The 25372-nt window shown below is 35.9% G+C and overlaps 1 protein-coding gene across 3 annotated transcripts; it reads right to left on the reverse strand.

Moving 5' to 3' along the window:
* Positions 1 to 3691: 3691 nt before the first annotated feature.
* GABRR3 (gamma-aminobutyric acid type A receptor subunit rho3) lies at positions 3692 to 24351 on the reverse strand. Of its 3 annotated transcripts, XM_087966606.1 has the most exons (10): positions 24275 to 24328; positions 23872 to 23947; positions 20193 to 20305; positions 17197 to 17264; positions 13831 to 14054; positions 12128 to 12210; positions 10154 to 10294; positions 9486 to 9638; positions 6347 to 6543; positions 3692 to 4236 (listed from the first exon to the last, which is right to left on the reverse strand). In XM_087966606.1, exons 2-10 carry the CDS (start codon positions 23886 to 23888, stop codon positions 3940 to 3942), a joined length of 1293 nt encoding a protein of 430 aa, XP_087822732.1. In that variant the 5' UTR covers positions 23889 to 23947; positions 24275 to 24328; the 3' UTR covers positions 3692 to 3939. The 3 variants fall into 3 exon arrangements, with proteins under 3 accessions (XP_087822732.1, XP_087822733.1, XP_026519677.1); XM_087966607.1 differs by having other exon boundaries at positions 9486 to 9518; positions 23872 to 24351; XM_026663892.2 differs by having other exon boundaries at positions 23872 to 24351.
* Between the last annotated feature and the right edge of the window lie 1021 nt (positions 24352 to 25372).

Consider the following 25372-nt stretch of genomic DNA (forward strand, 5'->3'; position numbering starts at 1 on the left):
GGACATTAACTCAAGTTTCCAAGACTGTTTTAAACATAGCCAGGTTAGGGTCTAGATCAGGCCTGTCAAACTGGCAGCCCAGAGGCCAGATGCATCACATGCTGGCCATGCCCATGCCTGGTTTAGCAAAGGGGGGAAAAGTCCCGATACATCATGTGACACCGCTGTGACGCCATGAGTTTGACACCCCTGATCTAGATCATCGACATGCAACCTTTTGGCTAGCCTGAGCTGTCAAAAGTGAATAGAATTGGCTTGGGCCACATATAAAAAATATAGTTTAATGTGTATTGATAATGAACTTCCTTTATTTTTTATATTTTTTATTATCTTGTGGGACTGTGTGATTAGCTGTCCAGGGCCACATGTGACCCACAAACTGGATACACCTGGTCTAGATGTATCTCAAGAAAAATGATTAATATTATTATCTTTATCTGTATTAACATGTATGATGCATTGGTGCCACACTTTATGTATTGATGTGTATGTGTAGATTACAATAAAAAGAATTTGACAAAAAGAAAAAGAAATTATTGTAATGTTAAGAAGGGAGGAGGGATAATGAGTTTGGAATGGTTGTAAAGAAGGGCGAAAATAATTTTTTAGCTGTCTTTCTTATTTCTGTATTTTTTCTTTATTCACTTCTGTATTTGTTTCTTAGCTATGTAAAAACCTATATAAAAAGTTATACAAAAAAAAAGGAATACACTCTGTGCCTTCCCTATCATAGTCTCTGCATACTAGAAAATCCATTCTCTTAATACACATATTTGCATTAAATTATAGTCCTTCATTGTTTAATTATTCAATATTCCAATATTTCTTCTACTGTCAATCACGATATTATTTAAATTTACCTAGTAATTTCATTATTCAATTTCTTTTTTTTATTTTTTTAATAAAAATTATCTTTTGGCAAACAGTGTGGTCCCAAGTTTCACATCTCAACACAAACATGACCATAGTTACCTATTCATCTTACATTCAATTTCATATCACATTATTATTTATTAATATTAAATTCATTAACCTTATTTTATCCAATCTCAGTTCATATCTTATTTCATTTTTCTTAGGATATTTTCATATCTTATTTTACCATGTTATCTAAAATTCTTATCTCGTTTCTATATTCATATTGCCTTTATCTGGCACATTTGCAATTTTGTCAATCCTTATTCTATTAATTTTAAGAATTGTCCCCTTTAGTTGTTTGTTTAAGCTTACCACCTTCATTCTACTTTCATAACAATATTTCCCTATCTACTACATATCAGATATACACATCTTTTAAATCAAATTACACATAGTATTTTTTCAATCACCTTGTAAGTCATCTATACATTGGAAAAATATTAATCTAGTCAGTTAATTATAGAAACTGATATTAATCTTTCCATAATGATTCTCATATTTTTATACATCTCTGATCATCAATTGAAATTCTTATTATAAATTCCCATTTCCATATTTATTTCATTACATTCCATATCTAATATAGTGTTAATTTAAAAAAAGAGAGAGGGAGAAAGAAAAAACAATATCAGTTCCAGTATTAACTATTTTCAATACTTATTCTTATGAATCACAAGCCAGTACCTTGCGGAATCTCCTTCCCTCTCCTTTTTTACCCATTATCTCTCACCCTCCTAAACATTTAATTTCTTTTCATTCTTGTTTGCTTCCTGTTTCTCTTTATTTTCTGGTCCTTTCTCTTAATTCCCTTTTTTCTCAACATTACAATAATTTCTTCAGCCCCTCATTAAATCTTTTTTTTAATCATTTAGTCTGGGAATCACTATTTCACTTTTTTGTATTTTCAGCTAATAGTGCATACAAAGTTTCTTTTATCAAAGAACTTAGTATTTTGTGCCTAACCAAGCAAGTCAGTTTTGTCAGCAAGCAATGCTAGTTCTGGCATCTTCAGAATACATTCCTCCATTTCAATATTTGAAATATCTTTGTGCATATAATAATCTTACTTTAAGTATATATAACACAGTCTTCCATAAGTCTTTTCTAACTTTACTATTCATCAGTGCCAATAAAAAGAGTCCACATTTAGTCTCAATATTCATCTTCAAAATTCTTGGTATCATCAAATATGATACATATTCAATATTTTTTTGCTTTTACATAAACCTACCAGTACCATGTTTTCATTTTTCAGCATTGACTAGAAATACCTTTATATATATTAGACAAGTTTGTTTTTGTTTTACAATAGTTTTTTATTTTAATTACCATCAACATATAATTTTCATAATTTTAACCAAAAAATATTTCTACACTGAAAATTAAACTGAAAAAATAAATATTAATTAAAAGTGCAACCTAGAAATCAGTTTCTCTGAAATTTTATTGCAATGAATGGAGGTACTCCAATGTTTCTGGAGCTATCAAGAATAAATAGGAAATTATGGTTTCAGCAAGTATGTTTTAAAATATGAATTATTAATATGCTATACCATTTTAAATAATAAATGTAGTATTACATGCTCTTTCATGGATTAAACTTTGCTTCATTAGATGCATAAGAACCAACCAGCCTTGAAAGCATGGTATTTAAAAGTGTTCTTGAAACCGCTTCACAATTGTTCAAAAGTATACAAGCAAGAAGCCATACTTAGCATGTGGGATGTATATGTAATCTTTACAAGTATCCTTTACATTTTCTCAGTTTAGAAACAAATGACTGCTACCTCCTTAAAAGTTATGGTTTAATTAAAAACCTTAAGAATTTATACACTTTTAGTATATAAATATAATGCACATTATACATATCTGGGAGCTAAATTAGCTCATGTGTTTATATGTATATATATTAATGCTCTTGAAGTATTAACAAGAAGTGGAAATACTTTGGAACAGAAAACAGAAGAACAAATATTAAACAACCTATGTCTCTGTGTTTGTCATTCCCCCCTTTAAAATCTCCTCCTGTAGTTATTCAAAACAAATACATATAACTCACACCTAGTTTGTGTACAATACCATGTGAATTTATCTGAGAATATAGTATCATCATCATCACATTATCTGATTTGGCTAACAAGACTTCCTTCCTAAACACAGTCAGCTCATAATCTCCACAATAATTTTAAAAAAACTGAAAATCAAGACTTCTGAAATACATAATACAATTTAATCAAAAATTGGATATGAGATCAAACAATTGTTGGGGGAGGGGAGACATTGGTTTTACAAGTGGCAGAGTCATAACTGATCTACTTATGGGATCAGACTATGTATGTGTGTATGTATGTATGTATGTGTGTGTGTGTGTGTGTGTGTGTATATATATGGTATTCAGCTTTGTTCGGGTATTTTCCCATGTCATTGTAGTTGTTAGTTGTGCTTTTAAAGTTGTAGCAACGTGCAGGCAGAATCTTCATCTGGTCTGAAAGTCAGACTACATTTTACTTAAAAACACAATACAAAGACGATGGGAAAATAGATCCCTAAACAAAGCTCAATGGTGCCAGCTAACATGTAAGTACCCGCGAAAACTTAAGAAAACAAAAATATATATATATATATATATATATATATATATATATATATATATATATATATATATATATATGTTTTCTTATATATATATATATACACACACACACACACACACACACACACACACACACACACACACACAGAGAGAGAGAGAGAGAGAGAGAAGACACTGGAGTAGAATTGTCCATTTGTTGCTATATTCTGTTTTTTAGTCTCAATCATCTTTATATTGATCAGTGCTTGGGTATATTTAAACAATGTATATACTAGAATGTAATAGCACCTACCTGTTCTTAGCTGAACTTAAAAGTGTAATCAACAAGAAATCCAGCTCACCTACTAAGGGAGTCCTTAACTTACTATACCAAGTCTTAGTTGTTCACATGAAAATAAAATAAATAAAATAGTTATGACTCTCTTCATTTATATATATAAACCCCAGTAAAAAAAATTAAATACAATATATATTGCAGGAAATACAATCCTGGAGTATGTATCAATGACGTGGTTATTCTGCAAAATAATTCTGCCCACAGTTCCTTTCAAAAATCTTTTTCTTTTTAAGGGACCTTCATCCAGATGGGTGATGCTGCGTGCTCGCTCGCGTGCTGCTCCCTCTTCTAAAAGAACACTCAAGGTGGCAAGATCAATGTCAGTATCATGATAGCACCCATCAAAGGCCATGGCTTGCATTGCATCAATGTTATACAAACCAGCAACCTAGAAGGAAGAACAATTGAATCAATGGATTTGTATCACTGGGGATCTCACGTTGTTGCAGCTGTAGTCTTCCGCAGTCTGTGTCAGGATGAATAGAAAACAGATACAGCAAGCATTAAGGCATACAAAGAACTTCTTTGTTTTATTGTAGAAAAGCCAACGAAGCCAATATGAAAGAATATTAAAAGAATTTCAGTGAATTCCATGCCTCCAATAGAAGCATTGATTATAATGAAGTCAAATTTTATATTCTTTGGGTCTTTTTTGCCACCTTCATGGTATGACTGCTTGAAACTTCTTCCTATTTCTTGGTTATGGACTAATCTGGTTTCAAACTGTTGCATTCTAACAAGCCTAGAAATTGTCCTGAACTATTCTTCGTATCATCCACAGCCAAATATTAAGAAAATGTTTCCTTGATAGTTTTAATCTTCTCATTTTTGAAATTAATACAGAGGTGTTTTCATCAGTGATATTCCTTGTCTACCTAAGAGAATCAAGAGGATTTATTTTCCAATATTTTCATTTATATCAACTACTGCTTCAGCTAAAGTACTCATTTTTATCTCAGCCACCAGAAAACAAATGTCCTTATGCCAACACCAATGGCCTCTGTTCTGATTTGCAACTGAAAGACATATCCTCATTTCCCATCAAGGAAACACTGTATTCCACATACCTTCTTAGTGTTACCAGCACATGGAAAAATTATCTGCCATTGCTTCTACTCTGATTTTCAGTAGTTTTGACAGATAACTAGACACCCCTATTTTGTTGCCTGTTAAAACTTCCTCTCTCTTCTCCAACTTTTCCAGCTGTGGGGTCAACTGCCTGGAGTGGAAGGGCATCCATAAAAGGAGAAGAAGAGGCTGTTTTCATGTCTATGAAATTTGGTTCAAATCAAAGTATTAGTAGTCCAAAAAAGCCCTATTGCTAACAGGTGGGGAAGCATTCAGGTATGACGAAGAGTGGAGTCCTGGTGGATAAAGGGGCAAGGCCCAGTTTGGAAGAACCACACTCTCTTTCTGCTCAAAGAAGAATGGCCTTTGAAGACCTAGGAGGACAGGAGGTATGCCAGCAGCAGCCTAAACTAGCAAATCTGTGTCAGGTAGTTACCACCACCAGAGATCAACTGACAGCAGCACTTTGTCAATGGTCTGTAATGTGTGCGTAGGGTAAAATTGGCACAGCTGGTTGGAAACTTAAGTGGGGAAATGCTATTTTAATTGGAAATATTGAGCACCAGGAGTGGATATATGATTGGTTTGTCCTGTTCATATACAGAATAACTGATGAGTCCCAAACAGTTCTGGAGGAAACAGTCATGTAATGCCTCCAGATGCTCAAAATAAATCAAATAATAAAGCACTCCTAGGCAGAACATTCCAACATGCTCTGATATTTCCATTGTAGCATAGGTGACAGATTGCAAAGAAAAGCAATGTTTGTTTGCAGCCCTTCCATATGCTTTGGTACAAATAAATTCAAACAAGAAAAGGAATATTAAACTTATGAACTGTCGTCCAGTGTCTAATTTAAGGAAGAGCAAATTAGGAGCTCAGTCATTCTCAGACCCTGTCCCCTGCTTCTTCCCAAGTATCCTTTCCTAAATCTGGAACCCTTAATGTCAAATATCTTGTGATGTTGATTCTGGAGGGCCCCCATACATTTCTGCTCCAAAAACGGAACTTTCCAATATCCAATGACAACACCATTGGATCTAGTTTCCATGAGGAGTTTTATTTTAGTATATAGCAATATATAGCTATATATAGTAATATAGCAGTAACTATATAGAATTCTACTTTATAGTGCAATGTTAATGCAATATCAGGGGTTTTCAATTCAATTGTATAGAATGCGAAGGATGTGTGTGTTTTATTTGTATAGTTATAATGTACACTGAAGATGGCATTTAATTTCGTTGTACGAAGTGGAGTGACAATAAACTAAACCAAACTATTTTAAGCTGAAATTAATTTGTCCATGTTTAGAATGAACATTATCAAAAGAAACTGAGAAAGATAATATTGGTACTACATAATATGGTATCATTGTTTAACTTATTTTTGAATATTTTTACATGAGAAAAATATTTGCAAATATATACCTTTCCTCTGTTTTTCAGATGTTTTCGTTCTTCCACTGTTGTGAGATAATTTACAGCTGCATATTCAATAACAGATAGGAAGACGAAAAGGAAGCTGATCCATAAATATACATCCACAGCTTTTATATAAGACACCTGGGGCATTGAGGCACTAACTCCGGTAATTATGGTTGACATCGTCAGCACAGTAGTTATACCTGCCAAAAGAAAGGAAAAGATAGGAGGACAGATAATCCCTGACTTACAACAGTTCATTTAGTGACTGTTCAAAGTTCCAACGGCACTGAAAAAAGTGACTTATGACCATTTTTCACACTTATGACCCTTGCACCATCCCCATGGCCATGTGATATACATTCTGATGCTGGACAACTGATTCACATTTATGATGGTTGCAGTGTCCCAGCATCATGTGGTCACTTTTTGTGACCTTCTGACAAGCAAAATCAATGGGGAAACCAGATTCATTTAACAACTGTGTTAATAATTTACAAATGCAATGATTCACTTAACAAATGGGGCAACAAAAGTTGTAAAATGGGGCAAAACACATTTAACACATTTTTCACTTAGCAACATAAATTATGGGCTCAATTGTGATCATAAGCTGAGCTGTATTATCAGTTTGTTCTTGCATTGTATGAAAATATGCCCAAAATGCTATGTGTATAAATGGCTGTGAATGTCTTCTCTTGTTTCTTTCCATGGCTAGAAAATGTAATATTTGTTATAACAAATAATTACACAGAACACCTCATATAAAGTTGATCCCAGATTTCAGTCAGCACATACATACCAATAGGTTAATAGAACCACTAATTAATTTATGGTCTTGATTGAAAATATTGAAGCTGACCCTGATTTTATTCCACTTTTCCTTTGAAAATGATTGAGAAAATGATTGAGCATGTAGAATCAGAAAATCTTTTAACTCAAGCTTGGGGAAAAACTGCAGTATAAAGAATATGTTTGATTACAATTATCCTGGATTCACTGTTTGGAACAGATTGTGCCTCCTGTATGGTGAGAATTTTATAAATATTCAATATAAAACCCAATATTTATTTAAGATCATTTATTTTCACTTTAACGGTAATAAATGTGGCGACCATGGTAAGTGAGAATAGCAATTGTTCACTTTTAAAACATTATCCAACTGCTTTTTAAACAAATTCCTATATTATTATTACAATCATCATTATTAAAAACTGATAGCTCTTAATACCGTGTTTCTCATATAATAAGGCCGGGTCTTATTTTTTTTTTTGAGCCCCGAAAAAAACAGCTAGGATGTCTTTTCGGGGGTGAATTAATTTCTTTCTACCACCCCCGCACACCCTCGCCTAGGGCGCCCTGCAGGCAGCTACGCCTCGCCACCAGCCATTCCAAGCGCCCAGGCCGAGCTGCAGCTGTCCCTCTCTTGCCAGCGCTGTCTCCAATAACAGCGGCAGCAACGGCAGGAACTGTGGAAGTTACAGAGGCAGCTCCCCCACCCGAGAAGCGGCTGAAATGCTTCCACAGTTCCTGCTGCTGCTGCTGCTGTTGTTGGAGATGGCGCTGGCGAGAGAGGGACAGCTGCATCTCAGCCTGGGCACGCTTGGAATGCAGGAACGGGCTGTGCACCGGGACTTTTGGAAACTTGCAGAGCCTGAGGCTGGAGCACCAAGGGTAGCAGCAGCAGAGATGCTTGCTCGGCTCTTCTCATGCCCACCCAGCCACTCGGGATTAAATCAAAATGCAGCGCGCAGCGCTCCCAGGTACCTCAAAATCTTTTTTTTTCTTGTTGTTACGGGGATGGGGGAAAAGCGGGAGTGACTCAGACGCTGTTGTTGGAGACAGCACTGGCAAGAGAGGCACCAGCACCGGTGGGAACCGTGCAAGCTACGGAGGCCTGAGAAGTGGCTGAAACACTGCCGGTGGACATCCACACCGACGCCGTCTGCCTGCTGACCTGGGTCTGCAGCAAAGACGCTTGGTGTGGGTAGGGAGCCCTCCGCACTCCGCCATTTTTGGCTGTTAGGAGCAGCTGATGGTGAGGCGTAGCTGCCTGTGGGGCGCTCCTAATGGCAAGTTCCCCCCCGCCTTCCCCCCCCAATTGCACATGTTTTAAAATAGGCCTACATTTGGGGGGAGGGGCTTAATTTCATTTTATGCCTAGAAGACATGTTGGGTCCTCCTATTGAGGGGGGTGTATTGTTGGAGAAACACGGTAGTATATTTTTAAAAAGAAGCAAAATTTCACATGGTGAATACTGTTATGTTAATTAGAATGACTAATGGAAAATTAATGTTTACTTTTAAATCTTTCCTGCAGTTCTGATTCTGGAAGCAGATATGTCAAAACCATGATGGAAAGCTAGGATATCACAATCCATTAAACATGTTTTAAGCATCATAGCTGGGAAAGAAAGCAGGTGAGCTATATATTTTCACTTATTCTACAATTAATAATTGAAGAAGAAAGCATCAAAGATTAATTATTTATTTGGTTTCAAAATGTGTCCTTGTATCTTAAATGGGATTTAAAACACTATAAAGAAATATGTAGAGAATGTCATTTGAATCTTTTTTTAAAAACTCCTTTAGCAAAAGTGACCATAGGAGGCATCTGTAGTTTCTTTTGTGTGAATTTACAGCACAGTGCAGTACATCTGCACAGCAATTCTCTCCAGGGTCATACTGGATACTGCCTTTGCCTTACATGTATGAGTTTATAGATACTGCCTTTGCCTTACATGTGTGAGTCTATTCAGGATGGATTTATATGTGTTGCCTCAGTGTGGGCACATAGGTGTATGTGTGGGGTGTGAGAGAATCCATTTGGGTTGTTCTCATGCAAAGCAAAGTGATTATTCCCCCTAGAACAGACCATTTCCAAGAAAATTTGAGCTAATAATTTCCTCTTGTTATATTGAACCTTAGAGCACCTTTACGATCAATGGACAACTTGTGGAAGGAGATGATCCATTCTTTTTCCTAATAATAGAAAGGAAAACTATATAAAACCATATAGATCAGAATGATATTAACCGCTTTCCTATAATCAAACAGTTCCTGTGAGACACTTCATAAATACAATCTAACTATTAACTACCAGACTCTACTACACAACCTTAAATAGTTTATAATGAAATTTTACCTAGTGATACTCTTGCAGGAACAGCTCTTCGGTCTATCCAAAAGGAAACCCAAGATAGCATCACCATCAACATAGAGGGGAAATAGGATTGTAAAACAAAAAAGAAAATGTGTCTCCGTAGAGCAAAGTTTATAAAAAGTCGATTGTACCAACCTGAAGAAAAACATAGACAAGTCTTAATACCCAGCCCATGCAATGTTATGTTATCCTTTGACTTCATAGTGTCTTTCTAAAAGAACGACATTTCTCTTTTATGAAAAACTTGGTAAATATTTACTTAAATGTCCTTCAGGTGAAATTCATCCTTTGGAAAATTGCTTAGAGGGCACTGGACACATTGCATAGAACAAGCAAAGTAGATTTATAAGGTTTAAAATGCAAACAGGGCTACCTACTTCTTCCAAGAAAGGATGTAAGGAAAATTCAGCTCATTCATTTAATAAAAAAACACATTAAGTCTTTTATTATCTTTATAAAATGTATGGAGTTCATGTAAAGTTAGTAAAATGATATATAAATCAAAGATTAAAGAAACTGTATATCCAATGTGTAGAAAAATAGTATATTTTTGAATTGATTTTCTTTGTAATCCTACTGATGTTATTTTTTGCTAAGGTCAAAATAAATACAAAAAGGGCATCTATTTCTCACTCTTAAGAGTACTATACCTGTACTGCTGTAGAATGCTAATCCACTAGAAGCACTAAATTCTTCAATGAAAAACTGAGAAAGGGAAATGTACTCATCTAAGCTTAAAGATTCATTGCCATGTTTCCAGTACAGCATCAAGTCTTCTTCATTGTAAGCATCTGTGGAAATATTTTAAAAAGTTGCTTGTCATTGTTATTATGCACGTATGTACATATCTTCAACTTCTCATTTTCCTGCTTTGAGTGTAACCAGTGACATACCTAGCATTTTGACACCTCAAGTGCATTTTTTTAAAACAGGCCCCTCCTCTGTTGATGAGAATTAGCTTGGTGTGGCAACAGGCAGAAAACAGGAGAGTCAGTCTAATCCTGCCTTAGACTCAAAGCTAACAAGATGACCTTGGATCTCTCACTTTCTCTCAGCCCTGGGAAGGAAGCAATAGCAAGCCATTTCTCAAAAATGCTGCTAATAAAACTGCAGGGGTCATTATCAAAAGTCAAAGCTGACTTAAAGGTACACTTCCTTTTCCTGTGCCAGCATTGTATTAGTTCACTGGCAGCAGGACCCAACTCTATACCAACCTCTCTATCCTCTTCCTTGCCTTTGGCAGCATCTAAGTGGAGATAACCTAAGGTCTGCACTCTAGTCAAACTGCCATCACTACCACATCACTCCAAGTACACTAGTGACTACAGCTTTCATCTTTGTAACCCATAGATGGAAATGTGGAAGTAATTATAATTTAATTAGAAATCTATTTCATATCACTATAGCAGGGAAGATTGATAACGTGATCTTTTTTTGCCCACCTGATCTCTTATTTAGCTCTTGGTAAGCACTTTCCAAGTCCTGCCTTGCTCATTTCCTATCATGATACCAGATTTGAGGATGGTAGTTTGGCAGCCTTTCAAATAAACAAAGGAATGATGATATGGAATCATGTCATATTATCATCTCGTATCATTCCTCTACCAAACCACCATTTTTTGACCTGCCTCACTTTGTCTCATCAAAATTGAACAGAATTAGGTGTGGTACTGGAAGAAGTGCCTCAGCCCTATATCAGTGGGGATGGAAATATTCCTCTTGTGATTATAATGGTTTTATGATAACTATCAAATATATTGTGTAAGATTGCCTAAATCATGCATTCTCTGGTTTCCTAGAAGATCTGCATTTAGTAACACTAAAGGCAATCACCTGGATAGCTGAATTGGACATCCAGTTATGAGGTCCCTGCCATATCCCCACAGAAGTTTTACTTATAATTACATAGACTGTGTATATACTGTGTGTTTCCTTCTCTTTTATCATGTGCTCATCATATGCTAAATAATAGTCTCATCTTACGTAGAACTTGTTTCAACTGTCATATTCAAATTACAACGTGGTAGCCATATTTCAGGGTTTCCGGGGTGTGGTTAAGATTTTGGGCAAATTTGATACATGGCTGGGATTATCTCTGGTTTTTTTTCATTCATTATCATTTAGAACACAGTTGATGCAAAGAGAAATAAGGCAGATGAAAAGTTAGAAATTTCAATATATTTATTGGCACAGGATAGAAACTAGTTACTCTATCTCATCTATGGAGATTCTCAGTCATCCAGGTCATAGTTGTCCCAAAGGTGTTTTTTCAAGAGGCAATTGAATTTTCTTGACTTTTTTTTTTTTTTGAAGACGTTTCTCTTCTCATCTGAAAAGCTTCTTCAGCTCTGACTGGATGGTGGGGAATGGAAGGATTCTTGAATGAGAAGCAAAATGTCTTCCAAGAAAAGAAAGAAAAAAGAAAAAGAAAGTCCAGTTGCCTTTTGAAAATTACCTTTGGGTTCCTCTGACTTCTTTCACAAATGTTTAGAAATGTGGTGGGAGGTCACTTCTCAAAATCATTTGGTAACATTAGTATTCTTCAACAGACAAAAGCTGATTTACACACCTTTAAAATGAATTATACATTTGAAAAACATACTTTTTAGCAAAGCTATACTTACAGCTTTCCAACTCTAGAGAACAATTCTGAGTGTCAAGTGGGAATCTACTGAAGTCCATGAAACACATGGCAGAAACTGTTATCCTGTCAAAAGCAAAAAATAGACAATCTCAATAATCATAAAATGATTCACAAATATATAAAGCGCTTAAATGTTGAATATTTCATTAAGCGCCTATATTTGTTTTTCAAGTTTTCCTAAAAATACTCTTGTGCCCTCACATTTTAATTCAGAGAAGTGGAATATATCAAATGTAGACTGCCCCTTGTTTCAAGATAGCAAAAACAAAGCTACAAAGGACTTTTCAGGGGAAAATATCCAACAATGTGAAAAAGCTCAATTTTCTTTCCCACTTTATCATATCCCGATCACATCAGGATAAATAGGGTGATATTCTCCAGCACCATGAAACTCTCAGCTGCTGCCATTTTGGAGGCAGGGATTAGACAGTAGTGGTTAACATTACTGTTATCTTTCTGTCATTGGGGGAACCTTTGTTACCAAACTCTCCTCTCTGCTACTTCCTATTTTCTTTTTATTTTCCCAAACTAACAAAACATTGGAAAGAAAGTATGGAAAGGAACCAATTGCCTGTCCATCGGCAGCGTAATCCTCTGAACAAATCTGATATAAGAAGGAATAAGTGGCAAAAGAAAAACTGATTTCAGAAATGCACAGAACCTGGTTGTGGGCTGTAGACAAAAAATATTCTCCCAGTAGGTACACTGCTAGAAAACAACATTTGGACAGCAGCTTAAAATATAGATGACTGCTCCATCATAAACTCCTTTTCCTCCTCCCTCCACGTCATCTGATCCAGAGTAGAGCCTATGCAGCTCACCATAGGCTACATAGTGAATACATTTATCTGAACATAAGACTGCCTTTGTTAAGGGGATTGGGAAGAGTCCAGGGGCCATACAGTACTCTGCATGCTTTTCCAACCTTCTTTCTTTCATTCATTTTTTTCCTTTTGGTTTATGACCAGAATTTTTTTCTTTACCTTGAGCTTTTTAACTGAACTTTCTAATGCAACCTTACACTGGGAGAGTTTTTAGATCAATAGCTGGGCTGATCTCCTATGGAACATACAAGGTCATCAACCGACCCAGAGGCCCATCTTTTGTCTGAAACTCATCCCAAGGATTCTTTTCTCAGAGCACAGGAAAATTATAATAACATTATGTTGACAAGTTGTTGTGTAATCAGCAGAAGCAAAGTTTGTATATTCTTAGGGAATTGGCAAAACATACATTATTATATTTTAATTGTTTTACACCAGACCAACGCAATATGTTACTATAATCCCCATTTGGCAGTGTGGATAAATTAAGATGCAGAGAATCTGGCTTATTTAATACATTATTTAATACTTTTGATGGCTAGACAGAGGCAAGTTTAGACAGACATGGAAGAAACATTGCTGTGAAAGTGGTCTGTGGAGCTGAAAGTCACACAACACTGATGTAATTCAGGGATAGTTGCATAGGCTCTATAAGTTATACAAATAAACTAGCTTTCCTTAAACATACATATTCCAAACATGTTGTAGAATTGTACCATTCCTAAGAATTATGGGGAGGAATATTCCCATACATCTAGAAGGTACCAACTGTGGGAGGACTAATGTATCCCACTCCCCATAAGAATTCTCCCATGTTGTATGTGTTCTCCTGATTGAAAGGCAAGAGATCTGTGCTTACCGTAAACTGAAGAGCACATTGCCATCTGGATAGATACGTAACATAATATTCTCCATGGTTGTGTCATGGATAAAAGATCTTTTAGAATGAACAAAAAATGTGTCAGGTACCCAAATCTTTTTTATTAATCTTCCATCAAAGGTCATGCTTCTGTTTCTGGTACTAGGAAATGAGAGTCTTTCATCCTTCCAGTAATGCCTGAGATACAAAGTCATTGTGAAATCCTATAAAGAAAAGAGAGGAAAAATACCAGATATGCATTCATCCATTTACTAATATAATCTGTAAAAGTTATCATGGCTAACATTACTTTTTAGTAGTTAAACTATTAATATAAATTAGTAGTTCGACTATTGGCATTAAAAGCCAAAAACATACTTTGGACTCTGAACAAACATGGTTTCAAAAAAAGGTGGAACTGCTTTAAGGAGCTGCAGAGAGATGCTTCGTTCAATATACCTTGTAACATCTTTCCCTCCCTTTGAATTCAAATGATTGTAAAGCCATTTTAAGTAAGCTCCCTAGGTTATTTATTTATTTATTTTTAATTACGACTGAGGGCAGAAGAAGAACAGGACGACAAAGAATGAGGTGGCTGGATGGAGTCACTGAAGCAGTCGGCGTGAGCTTAAATGGACTCCAGGGAGGATGGTAGAGGACAGGAAGGCCTGGAGGAACATTGTCCATGGGGTCGCATTGGGTCAGACATGACTTTGCAACTAACAACAACAGCAAACTAATTTATTCACAGAATAAATCTCGGTGGCGCAGTGGTTAGGGTGCTGTGCTGCAGGCCACTTCTGCTGGTAATCGGCTGCCTGCAATTTGGCAGTTCAAATTCCACCAGGCTCAAGGTTGACTCAGCCTTCCATCCTCCCAAGGTGGATAAAATGAGGACCCAGATTGTTGGGGGCAATATGCTGACTCTGTAAACTGCTTTGAGAGGGATATAAAGCACTATAAAGTGGTATATAAGTCTAAGTGCTATTGCTATTGCTATGATGGAATATTGTTTCATATAACATAACCAATATTTCCACAGTATAGATTGCATATGTTCAATGGTAAGTTTATTATTCAATATTTCAATAGATTTAAAATTACAATACATTTAGGAAAAATTGGTTTCTCTATGCTGAACACCTATAAATCTTTTCTTTAAAAAATTGGAGGGTTGAGATAATTTTTATAATGGATGCTCAAAATGTTAATATATCAGAGTTAAACTATAATAGCTTCCTTTTGGATTCAAACATTCATCTGAATTTGCCTATTAATATTCACAGATTCTTGTAGACCTTTATGTTCATGGATAGCTAGAGGGATAAGTGTGATGAAACAAACTCTATAACTGTAATTGCACCAGATAATACAAGTACATAAGTGCAAGATTTACATCATGACATCACAATGCAAACATCATAATTTTGACATTATCTTCATATGATGTATTTGCCTATGCTGGCATATTTTGAAAACACATATCAAAAATTTGAGATTAATGGAAGAATACATGTAATCCTCAAATTCTGACCTCAAAGGAGCCCCAAATTTCCAAGGCAGTTAAGTGAGTTATGCCCCATTTTATGACCTTTTTGCCACAGTTGTTAAACAAATCACTGCAGTTGTAAAATGAATCATGCAGTTGCTATGGGAATCTGGCTTCTCCCATTGACTTTGCTTACCAAATCATCTTGGAAGGTTACAGATCTTGGTCACAAGTCTATGGGATAGTGCAACTGACATAAATCCATGCCAGTTGCCAAGTCCCCATATTCTGATCACATTACTGTGGGGATGCTGCAATAATTGTAAGTGTGAAAACGGGTCATAGGTCACTTTTTTTCAGTGCAATTGTAACTTGTACCAGCTATTTCTCCATAATCTTCAAGTTTTTCTAATAATATCGGACCTGTTTGTTCAGGATTTTCTATAAAAAACCCTAAATCATCAGCGTTTGCTTGTAATTTAAAATTTTCTTTTTTAATTTCCAATCCTTTAATCTGTGTTTCTTGTCTGATTATTCTTGTTAAGACCTCCAATGTATATATGAATAATAGTGGAGAAAGGGGGCAACCTTGTCTTGTACTTTTTTGTATATAAAGTGTACTTGACAATTCTCCATTTATTATTATTTTTGCTTCCTGTTGCGTATATATTACCATAATTATCTTTAAAAAAAATTCACCAATATTCATGTATTTTAGCTGCTGTATTAAAAAAGACCAGTTTATGTTGTCAAAGGCTTTCTGGGCATCTAGGAATAAAAAGGCTGCCTGTCGATCATTATATTCTTCATAAAATTCAAGAGCATCTAATACTATTCTCACATTAAATTTTGTTTGTCTGTTTGAGAGAAAGCTGTTTTGGTCGCTATGTATAAATTCATTTAGATATTTTTTTAAATCTTTCAGCTATGATCGTCGTGAATATTTTATAATCTGTATTTAAAAGAGATATCGGCCTATAATTTTGGATTCTTGTCTGGGGCATTACAGGTTTTAAATGTCATAAAAAATCAATATTAGAAAGCTGAAAGGACATTCTCTGCAAGTTACACAATGATGTGAATAAGTCATCTCTCTTTTCATTTGATAGGACTATTTAGAACTTCTGTCTGCCTACTCTTAATTTGTACACTTAATTTCCCTTTTGCATTATTGTCATGAATATAGTGAAAAATTAATTATAGGCTATTATTATATGAATAAATAGGTCTTCATTATGCTTATGACATAAAAATGTTTGCTTTATAAAGTCTTTTTCAGTTTCTCAGATAAAGATACAGTTTGAGAGGAAACAGAATAATTAATTGTATAAAACAGTGATCCCCAACCTTTTCGACGCCGCGGCCCGGTTCCGGCATCAGCTGGGCGCCGCAGCCCAGTACCGGCGTCAACTGGACGCCGCCATCTTTTTTTGACGAAAAAGTGCTTCCGGTGACATCACCGGAAGCACTTTTCGTCAAAAGATGGCGGCGTAGCGCTCGGTGAGCTTTTTCGGTAGAAATGGCTTTCTACCCGGAAAAGCTCACCGAAGCGCGGCCGCCATCTTTTTGATGAAAAAGTGCTTCCGGTGAGCTTTCTACCCGAAAAGCTCACCGGAAGCACTTTTTTACCAAAAAAAGATGGCGGTGCCCAGCAACCAGCGGCCCGGTAAGGCTTGTTCCGCGGCCCGGTACCGGTCCGCGGACCAGCGGTTGGGGACCCCTGGTATAAAACATGGTCACTTATTCAGTGAATTATATACAATTATTTGAAAATTCCTCACTGCCCAATTTTTTCCCCTTATTCTCTATCATCAAATTGCTAATTATATCACCTGCATTTTTTGAATTACATTTTCAGCAACTGAAGAAAAACTTACCATGTCAACTTCTGAAATTTTGTCAATGCTTTCTACTTGCACATCAATGCCAACTGGGATTGGTGATCCTTTAACATACAGAGAACAAACATCAGCAATAAAAGAGTCTGTGAACCTTTTAAGTCTTTTGCTTCATCAGAATTTAACCACAGCATAAATACGGACTTCACTATTGCTTTGAAGTTCTTTTAGAAGCAATTGTGTGAACACTTTTTTTCCAAACAGAAGAGAGCCTTCTGATCACATACAGCAGTTGGCAACAACCTAAGATCCATGGGAACTATCAGAGATACTGGATATAACCTGTATACACATTTGGTCACTTGTTTTTGCTTACTTCTTCAAAAGTTGGTGATCACAGGGCACCCGCTAGTTGGTATTTCCTTAAATACCCTCATGTAAAGCTATGAATTATTGGGAATTTAAAATGTTGGATGCTTCATCTCAAAATATAGTAGGTCTACAAGGGCAAGCAGATATTAGAAAAGCCAGCAGGCCTGGAAATATAATGTGCTACAAGTAGTCCTCAATGTACAACCATTCATTTAGTGACCATTTGAAATTCCAACAGCACTGAAAAAAATGACCTATGTCCATTTTTCGTACTTGTGACCATTGCAGCATTCTCATGGTTATACGATCAAAATTTGGATGCTTGGCAACTGGTTCATATTTACAACAACTGTAGGGTTCTGGGATCACCTTTTCTGACCTTCTGATAAGCAAAGTCAGTGCGAAAATCAGATTCACTTAACAACCATGTTAACAATGGCAGGGATTTGCTTAACAACCATGACAAACAGGTTGCAAAATGGGGCAAATCTCACTTAACAATTGTCTTGCTTACCAAAGGAAATTTTGTGCCCAGTTGTGGTCATAAGTTGAGGACTACCAATATTCCCCCTTCATTTTGCTACCATTAACAGGGGGGGAAATGCTATAGCACTGACTGTGCATTACCGGTCAGCTTTTAGACTGGACAATTAAGAAAAGAGAATGTTATATTGTGGCTTTTCTCATAATGCATTCTTAATGCTTCCGGGATACAAAAATAATTCCATGGAAATTATGTGGTGCTTACACCGGGATGTGCCACAAATTTTGGGATAGGCATTGTAGCACTATATTGTAAGTCTATAGAAGGCCAATGTATTTCATAACTGACCTTAAGAATTCATCACTTGGAGCTCAAATATATACTGTACTTAATGTGTCTTTTTCATTCAGCTTGTGAAAACTGGGAAAATATTAAGAAGTAGTTTAAGGCTTCTCATTCCCTTGCATAAAAAAATTCTTACATCAGATCTCAGGATAAATTCTCTCTTTTCTTGTGACTAGCTCCTGATCTGTGGACCTGCAGTGGGCCTCAGCATGCCAGAAACCGGGCCACGCAAACATGTGAAGCCCTGCATCCGTGGATGCAGGAAGCACATGAAACCACGCTCCCTCTGGTCCATGGAAAAAACTCAGCAGAAGTGGCCCCTGGTACCCAAAAGGTTGGGAGCTGCTGGTCAAGATGAATAAAAGTGTATGCATAAAAGCAATTTTGTTAGAAAAAATGGACTCGCTTTAAAAGTTCCCCATTAAAATACTGTATAAATATTATAAATAATGTTTGAGGCTTCCAAATAAACAGGCAGCTTTCCCCCTGCTTTTTATATTTAAAGCCTCTTAATAAAATTTAGTATGTTGTTATATAACTTTTCATATTAGGTCATATGCAAATTGTAATTTTTCTTTAATCACAACCATTTTTGGGACTGTGGAGTTGGATGACAATTATTGGTTAACACAATATATTTCAGTAACTGGGGCATGCTACTACATAAATATGCATGCATTTAGCATTGATGCAACCTTCATTCTGCTGATTTTAAAGTAAATCATATAATTACTGTGTTACATTTGTACAACTGTAAAACTAGTTTGTCTTATTAGCTCAACTAACATAATATAATGACTGGAGTGTTTAAGTCTAGAATATATATTTCTCCCTTCTTGGTGCAGCACTAATTTCTTCTAGATGATGGGATGGGATGTTGCAAACTTCTGTACATAATGCTCATCCAAAGCATTTGAATGACTTAAAACTAAGCAAACAGGTTGTCACCATCCACTTTCTGGAAAACCCATCACAAATGAAGAAGGTGACCTATCTGAAGTTTGACAAACCCCACATGGTACTTTGGTGGATTTAACTAATGATGGAAGGCAAGAGGACATTGACACTAACCCTGATATACTTGAGCAGAGGGTTGGACTATAAGACCTCCAAGGTCCCTTCCAACTCTCTTAAGTGTTCTTGAAATAGCATTTTTATTCAATTGCAATCATTCTGTATAGAATTAGTGCATAGAATAGAGAGCAGATTCCTGAATAGCCATTTTCCAACTAAGTCACTAGAGATTCATTTAGGTGCATTAAAAGATAACAAGTCATTATTAAAAACATTTCTCTAACATTTTTTTAAAAAATGTTTAGGCTCACTGTAGTTGAGATGTACAACCAGTTATGAATCTACTGAAGAAAATAGACCACCAAGGAAGAGCATAGTATACCTTTAACTGTAAGTTGCCTTAGTTTGTACAACTCAGGCTTGTCTATAATGTTAACATAAGGGTTACCTTAGCTAGAAATGTTAAGAGTATGTTAAAGATTGTCACGTAATGGCTGTAGTGGTGGATGTGGTCAGTCACAAAGCAGCTATTTAGCAGACAGCAAACTGGGAACATTTTTACTCTCTACAAAAAACAATGTTTTAATATTTGATCTATATACCACCCAGAACCTCTCTGTGAGGGAGGTGGCTGTTTCAAAATTTGATAAATAAATAAATAACCCCAAATAAATTGAAAATAATAATTGAAAAAATCAGGAGAAATAATGAATAGAATAGAATAGAATAGAATAGAATAGAATAGAATAGAATAGAATAGAATAGAATAGAATAGAATAGAATAGAATAGAACAGAATAGAACAGAATAGGCTATTTTACCTCCAAAGCCAGGTCTCATGGCAAAATCATGGTTTTCTATATGGAGAAGTTGTTCTGATTTCACAGGTGGTACTTTAGTGCTGTCTAGTTTCCTTGCCTTAAATTGTTGTTTGCTGCATTATAAATAAATAAACATCCGGACATATACTATTCATATTATATATTATATATCCGCCAGCAATTATTAGATCACTCTAGTTTCTTGTATAAAGAAGTCAAAAGATTTTAACCATACAAGCAAAATATGGAGAGATAATCCAACCCTGGTTTTAGTCCAATCCACATATTAATGCATGAACAAGCCAACTCTGAGAAGTCATCAATTTATGAAGGCAGTTGGAACCAAAGTTTTTTTTTTGCCAAAGATCATTAGGTGAGGCAACTTCCTGCCAAATTCCCACAACCGCTGGGGAGGTTGACAAGAACTTGTAAGTCACAGGAACTCACAAGCAGGCCAGTAGGAAGATAAGTGGCTGTTGGGTGGGTGATGTGTGGGGGTATTCGAGAGCATGAGAGATGCATGGCAAGGATTTGAGACAATGTATGAGGGTACCCAAGGCATGTGAGGGTGCAAGAGAAGTATGGCAAGGCTACAGGAGGATGTGCAAATAGCAATAACACTTTGATTTATATACTGTCCTATAGTGCTTTACACACTCTCTGGGTTGTTTAAAATGTCAGCCTATTGCCCCCAACAATCTGGGTCCTCATTTTACCGGCCTTGGAAGGATGAGTTCAATCGTGAGCTCCATCAGGATCGAACTCCAGGCTGTTGGCAGAGTTAGCCTGCAATACTGCATTCTAACCACTGTACCAATAGGGCTCCTAAGGTTCATGAAGGATGGAAGGGAGACATGATGAGACTTGGGGAGAGTATGAAAGAGCACACAAGGAGTTGGCAAGAGCTGAAGGAAGATGCATGGGTAGGAGATGCTTACCTCAGCAACTTGCAACTTCCCTGCCAGCTTTCCCATTGACTTCCTGGAAATCATGATCATGGGGCACTGCAACCAGTTGTGTGAGGGATGAGCACAACTCTGAGGATCAGTTATAAGCACTATTTCTTCAGTGTCATGATAACACTGAATAGTGGCTAACTGAATAGTCAGAAGGTAAGGATTATCTCCCCTTTGTCAAGTACACTCCATTTAATCATTACAACTCTTCAGGCCCCCTTTCACTTTCTGTCCCAGCTACTTTTCTTTTCCTTTCCTTCCTAACACCTGCCTGGAGTACTGCAAGATTTCTTTCCTTTTCCTTTTTCCTTTTTCCTTTCATTTTCAATTTGTAATATAAAAACATTGCTACTTTGTTTTGTTTTTGTTTGAAGGTGAATTATCACTTCTTCCCTGCTACAAAGTTTATTTTGGCTTACAGGGCACTATAGGAACAGTAGGATTACCTGTTTCCTGCTGTTTTGTTAGTGGACTGAAATTTCTGAAGTTAGCTTAAGAAACAGCTGGAAGCAAAATGGGAAACAAGCAGCTTAAGTTTGTGGGGATTGTCAGTGAGGGTTGCCTTGGAAAGCTTGGAATTCTGGAAGTTAAAAGCCACACATTTTAAGATTGTAAAAGTTGAGAAAAACTGTCTTAGAGTGTACTGCAGTTATTTATAATAGTGAAACTGTGTTTTGAAATCAAGTTTCCAAATTATGGTTTCATATATGGACTTGGTGGGAAAATGTTTACTATAGCAAGGCAAAATGTCCAATAATCTTATATTAAAATTTTAAAAAAGATTGTAGAAAATCAGGTTTAAGAAACTCTCTCATCCTTTTTTAAAAAAAAATCCAGTTAACATTCGGATAATCTAAAAACTGAAATGGCTGTTTTCAGTCTACAAAATGGAGAATACACAACAAACAAGAATTAAAACAAGTAGTTAAATAGTTTGTGAATTATGTTGTATCATAGAAAGTAGATTTGTAACAAAACTTTCTGTTCCTTTTAATGAAGTTTAAATCCATATAAAAGTTAATTTCTATTTAGATAAAAGGATACTAAATTTATGTATGTATGTATGTGTGTATGTTTGCTTTAACTGTAATTAATTCTAGCCATAATTGGCTTATTTTTCTTGAGAAAGCTGGTATGTTACTTTCGTAAGCATCAGTTGCATGGAATTAATTTATAACAGCAACTCGCTGGACAATTGTTGGCTTTATTTATTTATTTTATCATAAAAAATAGCATCACCTTTGAACTGGATTTGGTTCCTTGTTAATTCAGAGGATTATTATTATGTAGGTTTTTTTGGCAACAGTGCAACACTGACTTCATATTGCCCTCTTCTAGTGTGTTGATACTTATTTCCTACTGAAGAATACAGCACTAGCAATTTTCTATCTAAATATGTTCCAGGTCAAATCCCATTGCATTTCTAAGTGCAAATAAGGTCAGTCATACTGTCGCCATTCCATAAGACTCTATTTATAGACTAGCTGGATAAATAATAATCTCAACATAAAAATAACAGCGGCAGCATTAGCTCTCTGTCTCTTTAAGTGATCAACCCATTGGTCAGACTTCCATTTTCCATAATTAATGTGGAGTCCTGGGTAGATTCTGGGAATTAAGAGTATCCACAGGGGTGGTAGGCAAAATGAAGATGGCAATCATGATGTTTTTAGTTCTGCCTTTTTATGGCTGTCACACATACACAGAACTTCAGTTGAACTATCATGCTGCGATCTTGCCTTTCTTTTTTCCGCACTCTGCAAATACCCTTGCTTGACATTTTACTCATAATCTCCTGTTCCAGGCTTTGGATTCTTGTTGCATTCTTCTCATTTTAAAGACTTATAAATAAGTCTTGGTCGAGGGTTTGGTGAAATTAAATGAATTAAATGCTAAATTTAAATGAAACCTAATCCCTGATCAGTGGCTAGTTTACTTTTTCCCCCTTACTATGGAACTGCAAATAACTTGTAGTGGCAAAATGCTAACTATGACTTCTGCATTTTTGTCAAAATAAGAATATATATAAAAGGACCTATTTTTACTTAAAATGAGGGAACTGATCCAGATAACTACAGATATACCAAAGCATGTAAGACATGTGTTTTTCTGCTAAAGAGCTAAGGGTGACAACATTTCATCTCTATTCTCCAGTCCCTCACACTGAGTAGATCAGAAGCTATGTACAAAGTAATCTTATACAATGTTAAACTCTAGGTCTCTGCATTCAAACACGACTCTTCCCAATCCCATACAGAACTTTTGAAATGCAAAGCTCTACAGGAATTTGCCTGACTTCTTTTGTTCTCCAATCTGCAGCATTTTGATGGATGATCTATTCTAGAGAATTAGAGACAGGGGCAATCTGTATATAGAAGCCTAAATCTGAAAGTCAACTCTGTTCTTTGGATTGTGACTCAAAGTAGCAATGCTTAAGAATTTAAAACTTAGATTTTGATATTAGAGAATACTCTCTTCTCCCTACCATATTTTGGTAGGGCCAATAATGTACAGCTTCCAATTGTCTGAGTCTTAAAATACAGCATTAAACTTCATGAACTCAAATAGAAATTGAATAGCTAGTTAAAAAGCTTCTCTTTATATATGGTAATTAAATAATTCCACCAAATTAAAGCCAATGTAACGGAATAACAAATACAAGCCTTCAATTTCATGAGTTTAAAAGAACATCAGTTGTGATGCTTGCTGGCTATCTCACTCACCTGTTATGTCTTTTCATGAATGACCTTTGAGGATGTTGGTGGCTATAGCAATGATTATGATGATCGCTGTTATAGGCTAAAACAGAAGTAGGCCAAATAAAGGTGAACAGCAGCAGTTTTAATGCAAGGACCATGTCTTCCAATCCACAAAAATCAATTTGTATCAGTCATCTTTCATTCCAGTAGTCTGCTTATTAAGAAATAGTCTACTCATGTGATGAAAAGGATGCAAATAATATGAGGCATTGCAAATTCAAAGAAAAAACATTCCACTTTTCTTTATCTGAAGTTTCTTCTTATTTCTGCAGTCTTCAGCTTTCACATCCTATGGTTTACCTCTCCTGCTGTTGCAGTTTTACTTTTAGAAATACATTAAATAATATTGTCTATCTTGTTTATTCACTGTTTCATCCATTATTTTTCTGTCTGTGGGAGCATTTCCAACCCAAAGCCTTAATGCTCACTCAGTATACTGTGTGATAAAACATTGACACAGACAAAAGAATGATGTCATATTTAATCTTCTTAATCCTCCACATTACTGTTTTTTTAAAATAAGAAAAAACTTTCCTTTCCCCATGAAAATCTGTGTTTAATAAAGAAAGGTTAGGCAAATGAACTTACTACATATGCAGAAAATAATTCAGAACACTGGGCTTATTTATGTGTACAAATTAGCTGTATGAAAAGTTTGTTTGAAATAGAATTTTTGTAGATTTTAATGAAAACCTAGTATCACAGTATCCTAATGAAAGCAAGTTAAAGCATATTCCCATGGTATTAGTTGATCGAGGCACTTAAGATTCTTACATAAAATACTATCAACTTGAAAAGGTATTGCAGCAAGTTTCAGTGAAAATATTTGTATTTGTATTTCCAAATGAGATTGGCCTTTCCACATTTGTACCGAACTATGGCATAGCATTTTTTTCTGTCTAACCCCAATAAGTTGCTTTCATCTATTCCCCAAAGCATTCTGGTTTGGCAAGCTAATGTGGAATAATAGTGGAATAATAGTTGCAATGCCTGTCTTTTAGAATAGGAGTCCCCAACCCCAGGGTACTGAGCCATGGAAGTGTTGGGTGAATGTGCAAAGCTTCATTTGCCCATGCGCAGGATCTATGTTGTGCATGTAAAACCATCCCTTCACACACACACACACACACACACACACACACACACACACAGAGAGAGTCTCTCTCTCTCTCCCTCCCTCCCTCCCTCTCTCTCTCTCTCTCCTGGTCCATGGAGCCAGAAAGGTTGGGGACCACTGTTCTAGAAGATTAGATTTTTCTGATGATACAAAATCAATACAAAAAAGGCTGTACATTCTTATCAAATGTATGTGTGTCCACAATTGTTTCTCATTTGGGACAAATCTCTCTAGGCACTTGTGATAAAACTTTGTTTACCATCAGATTAGACTAGAAGATAGTCAGATTGTGTCAAAGTAGATCAATATTAACTGAAGCTAAATAGATAACTCTCTCTATCCTGGACT

This window comes from Notechis scutatus, chromosome 5, assembly GCF_049901735.1.
Source record: "Notechis scutatus isolate UNSWTSFEM ecotype Mainland chromosome 5, rNotScu1.2, whole genome shotgun sequence".
In the NCBI taxonomy this organism is placed as follows: Eukaryota; Metazoa; Chordata; class Lepidosauria; order Squamata; family Elapidae; genus Notechis; species Notechis scutatus.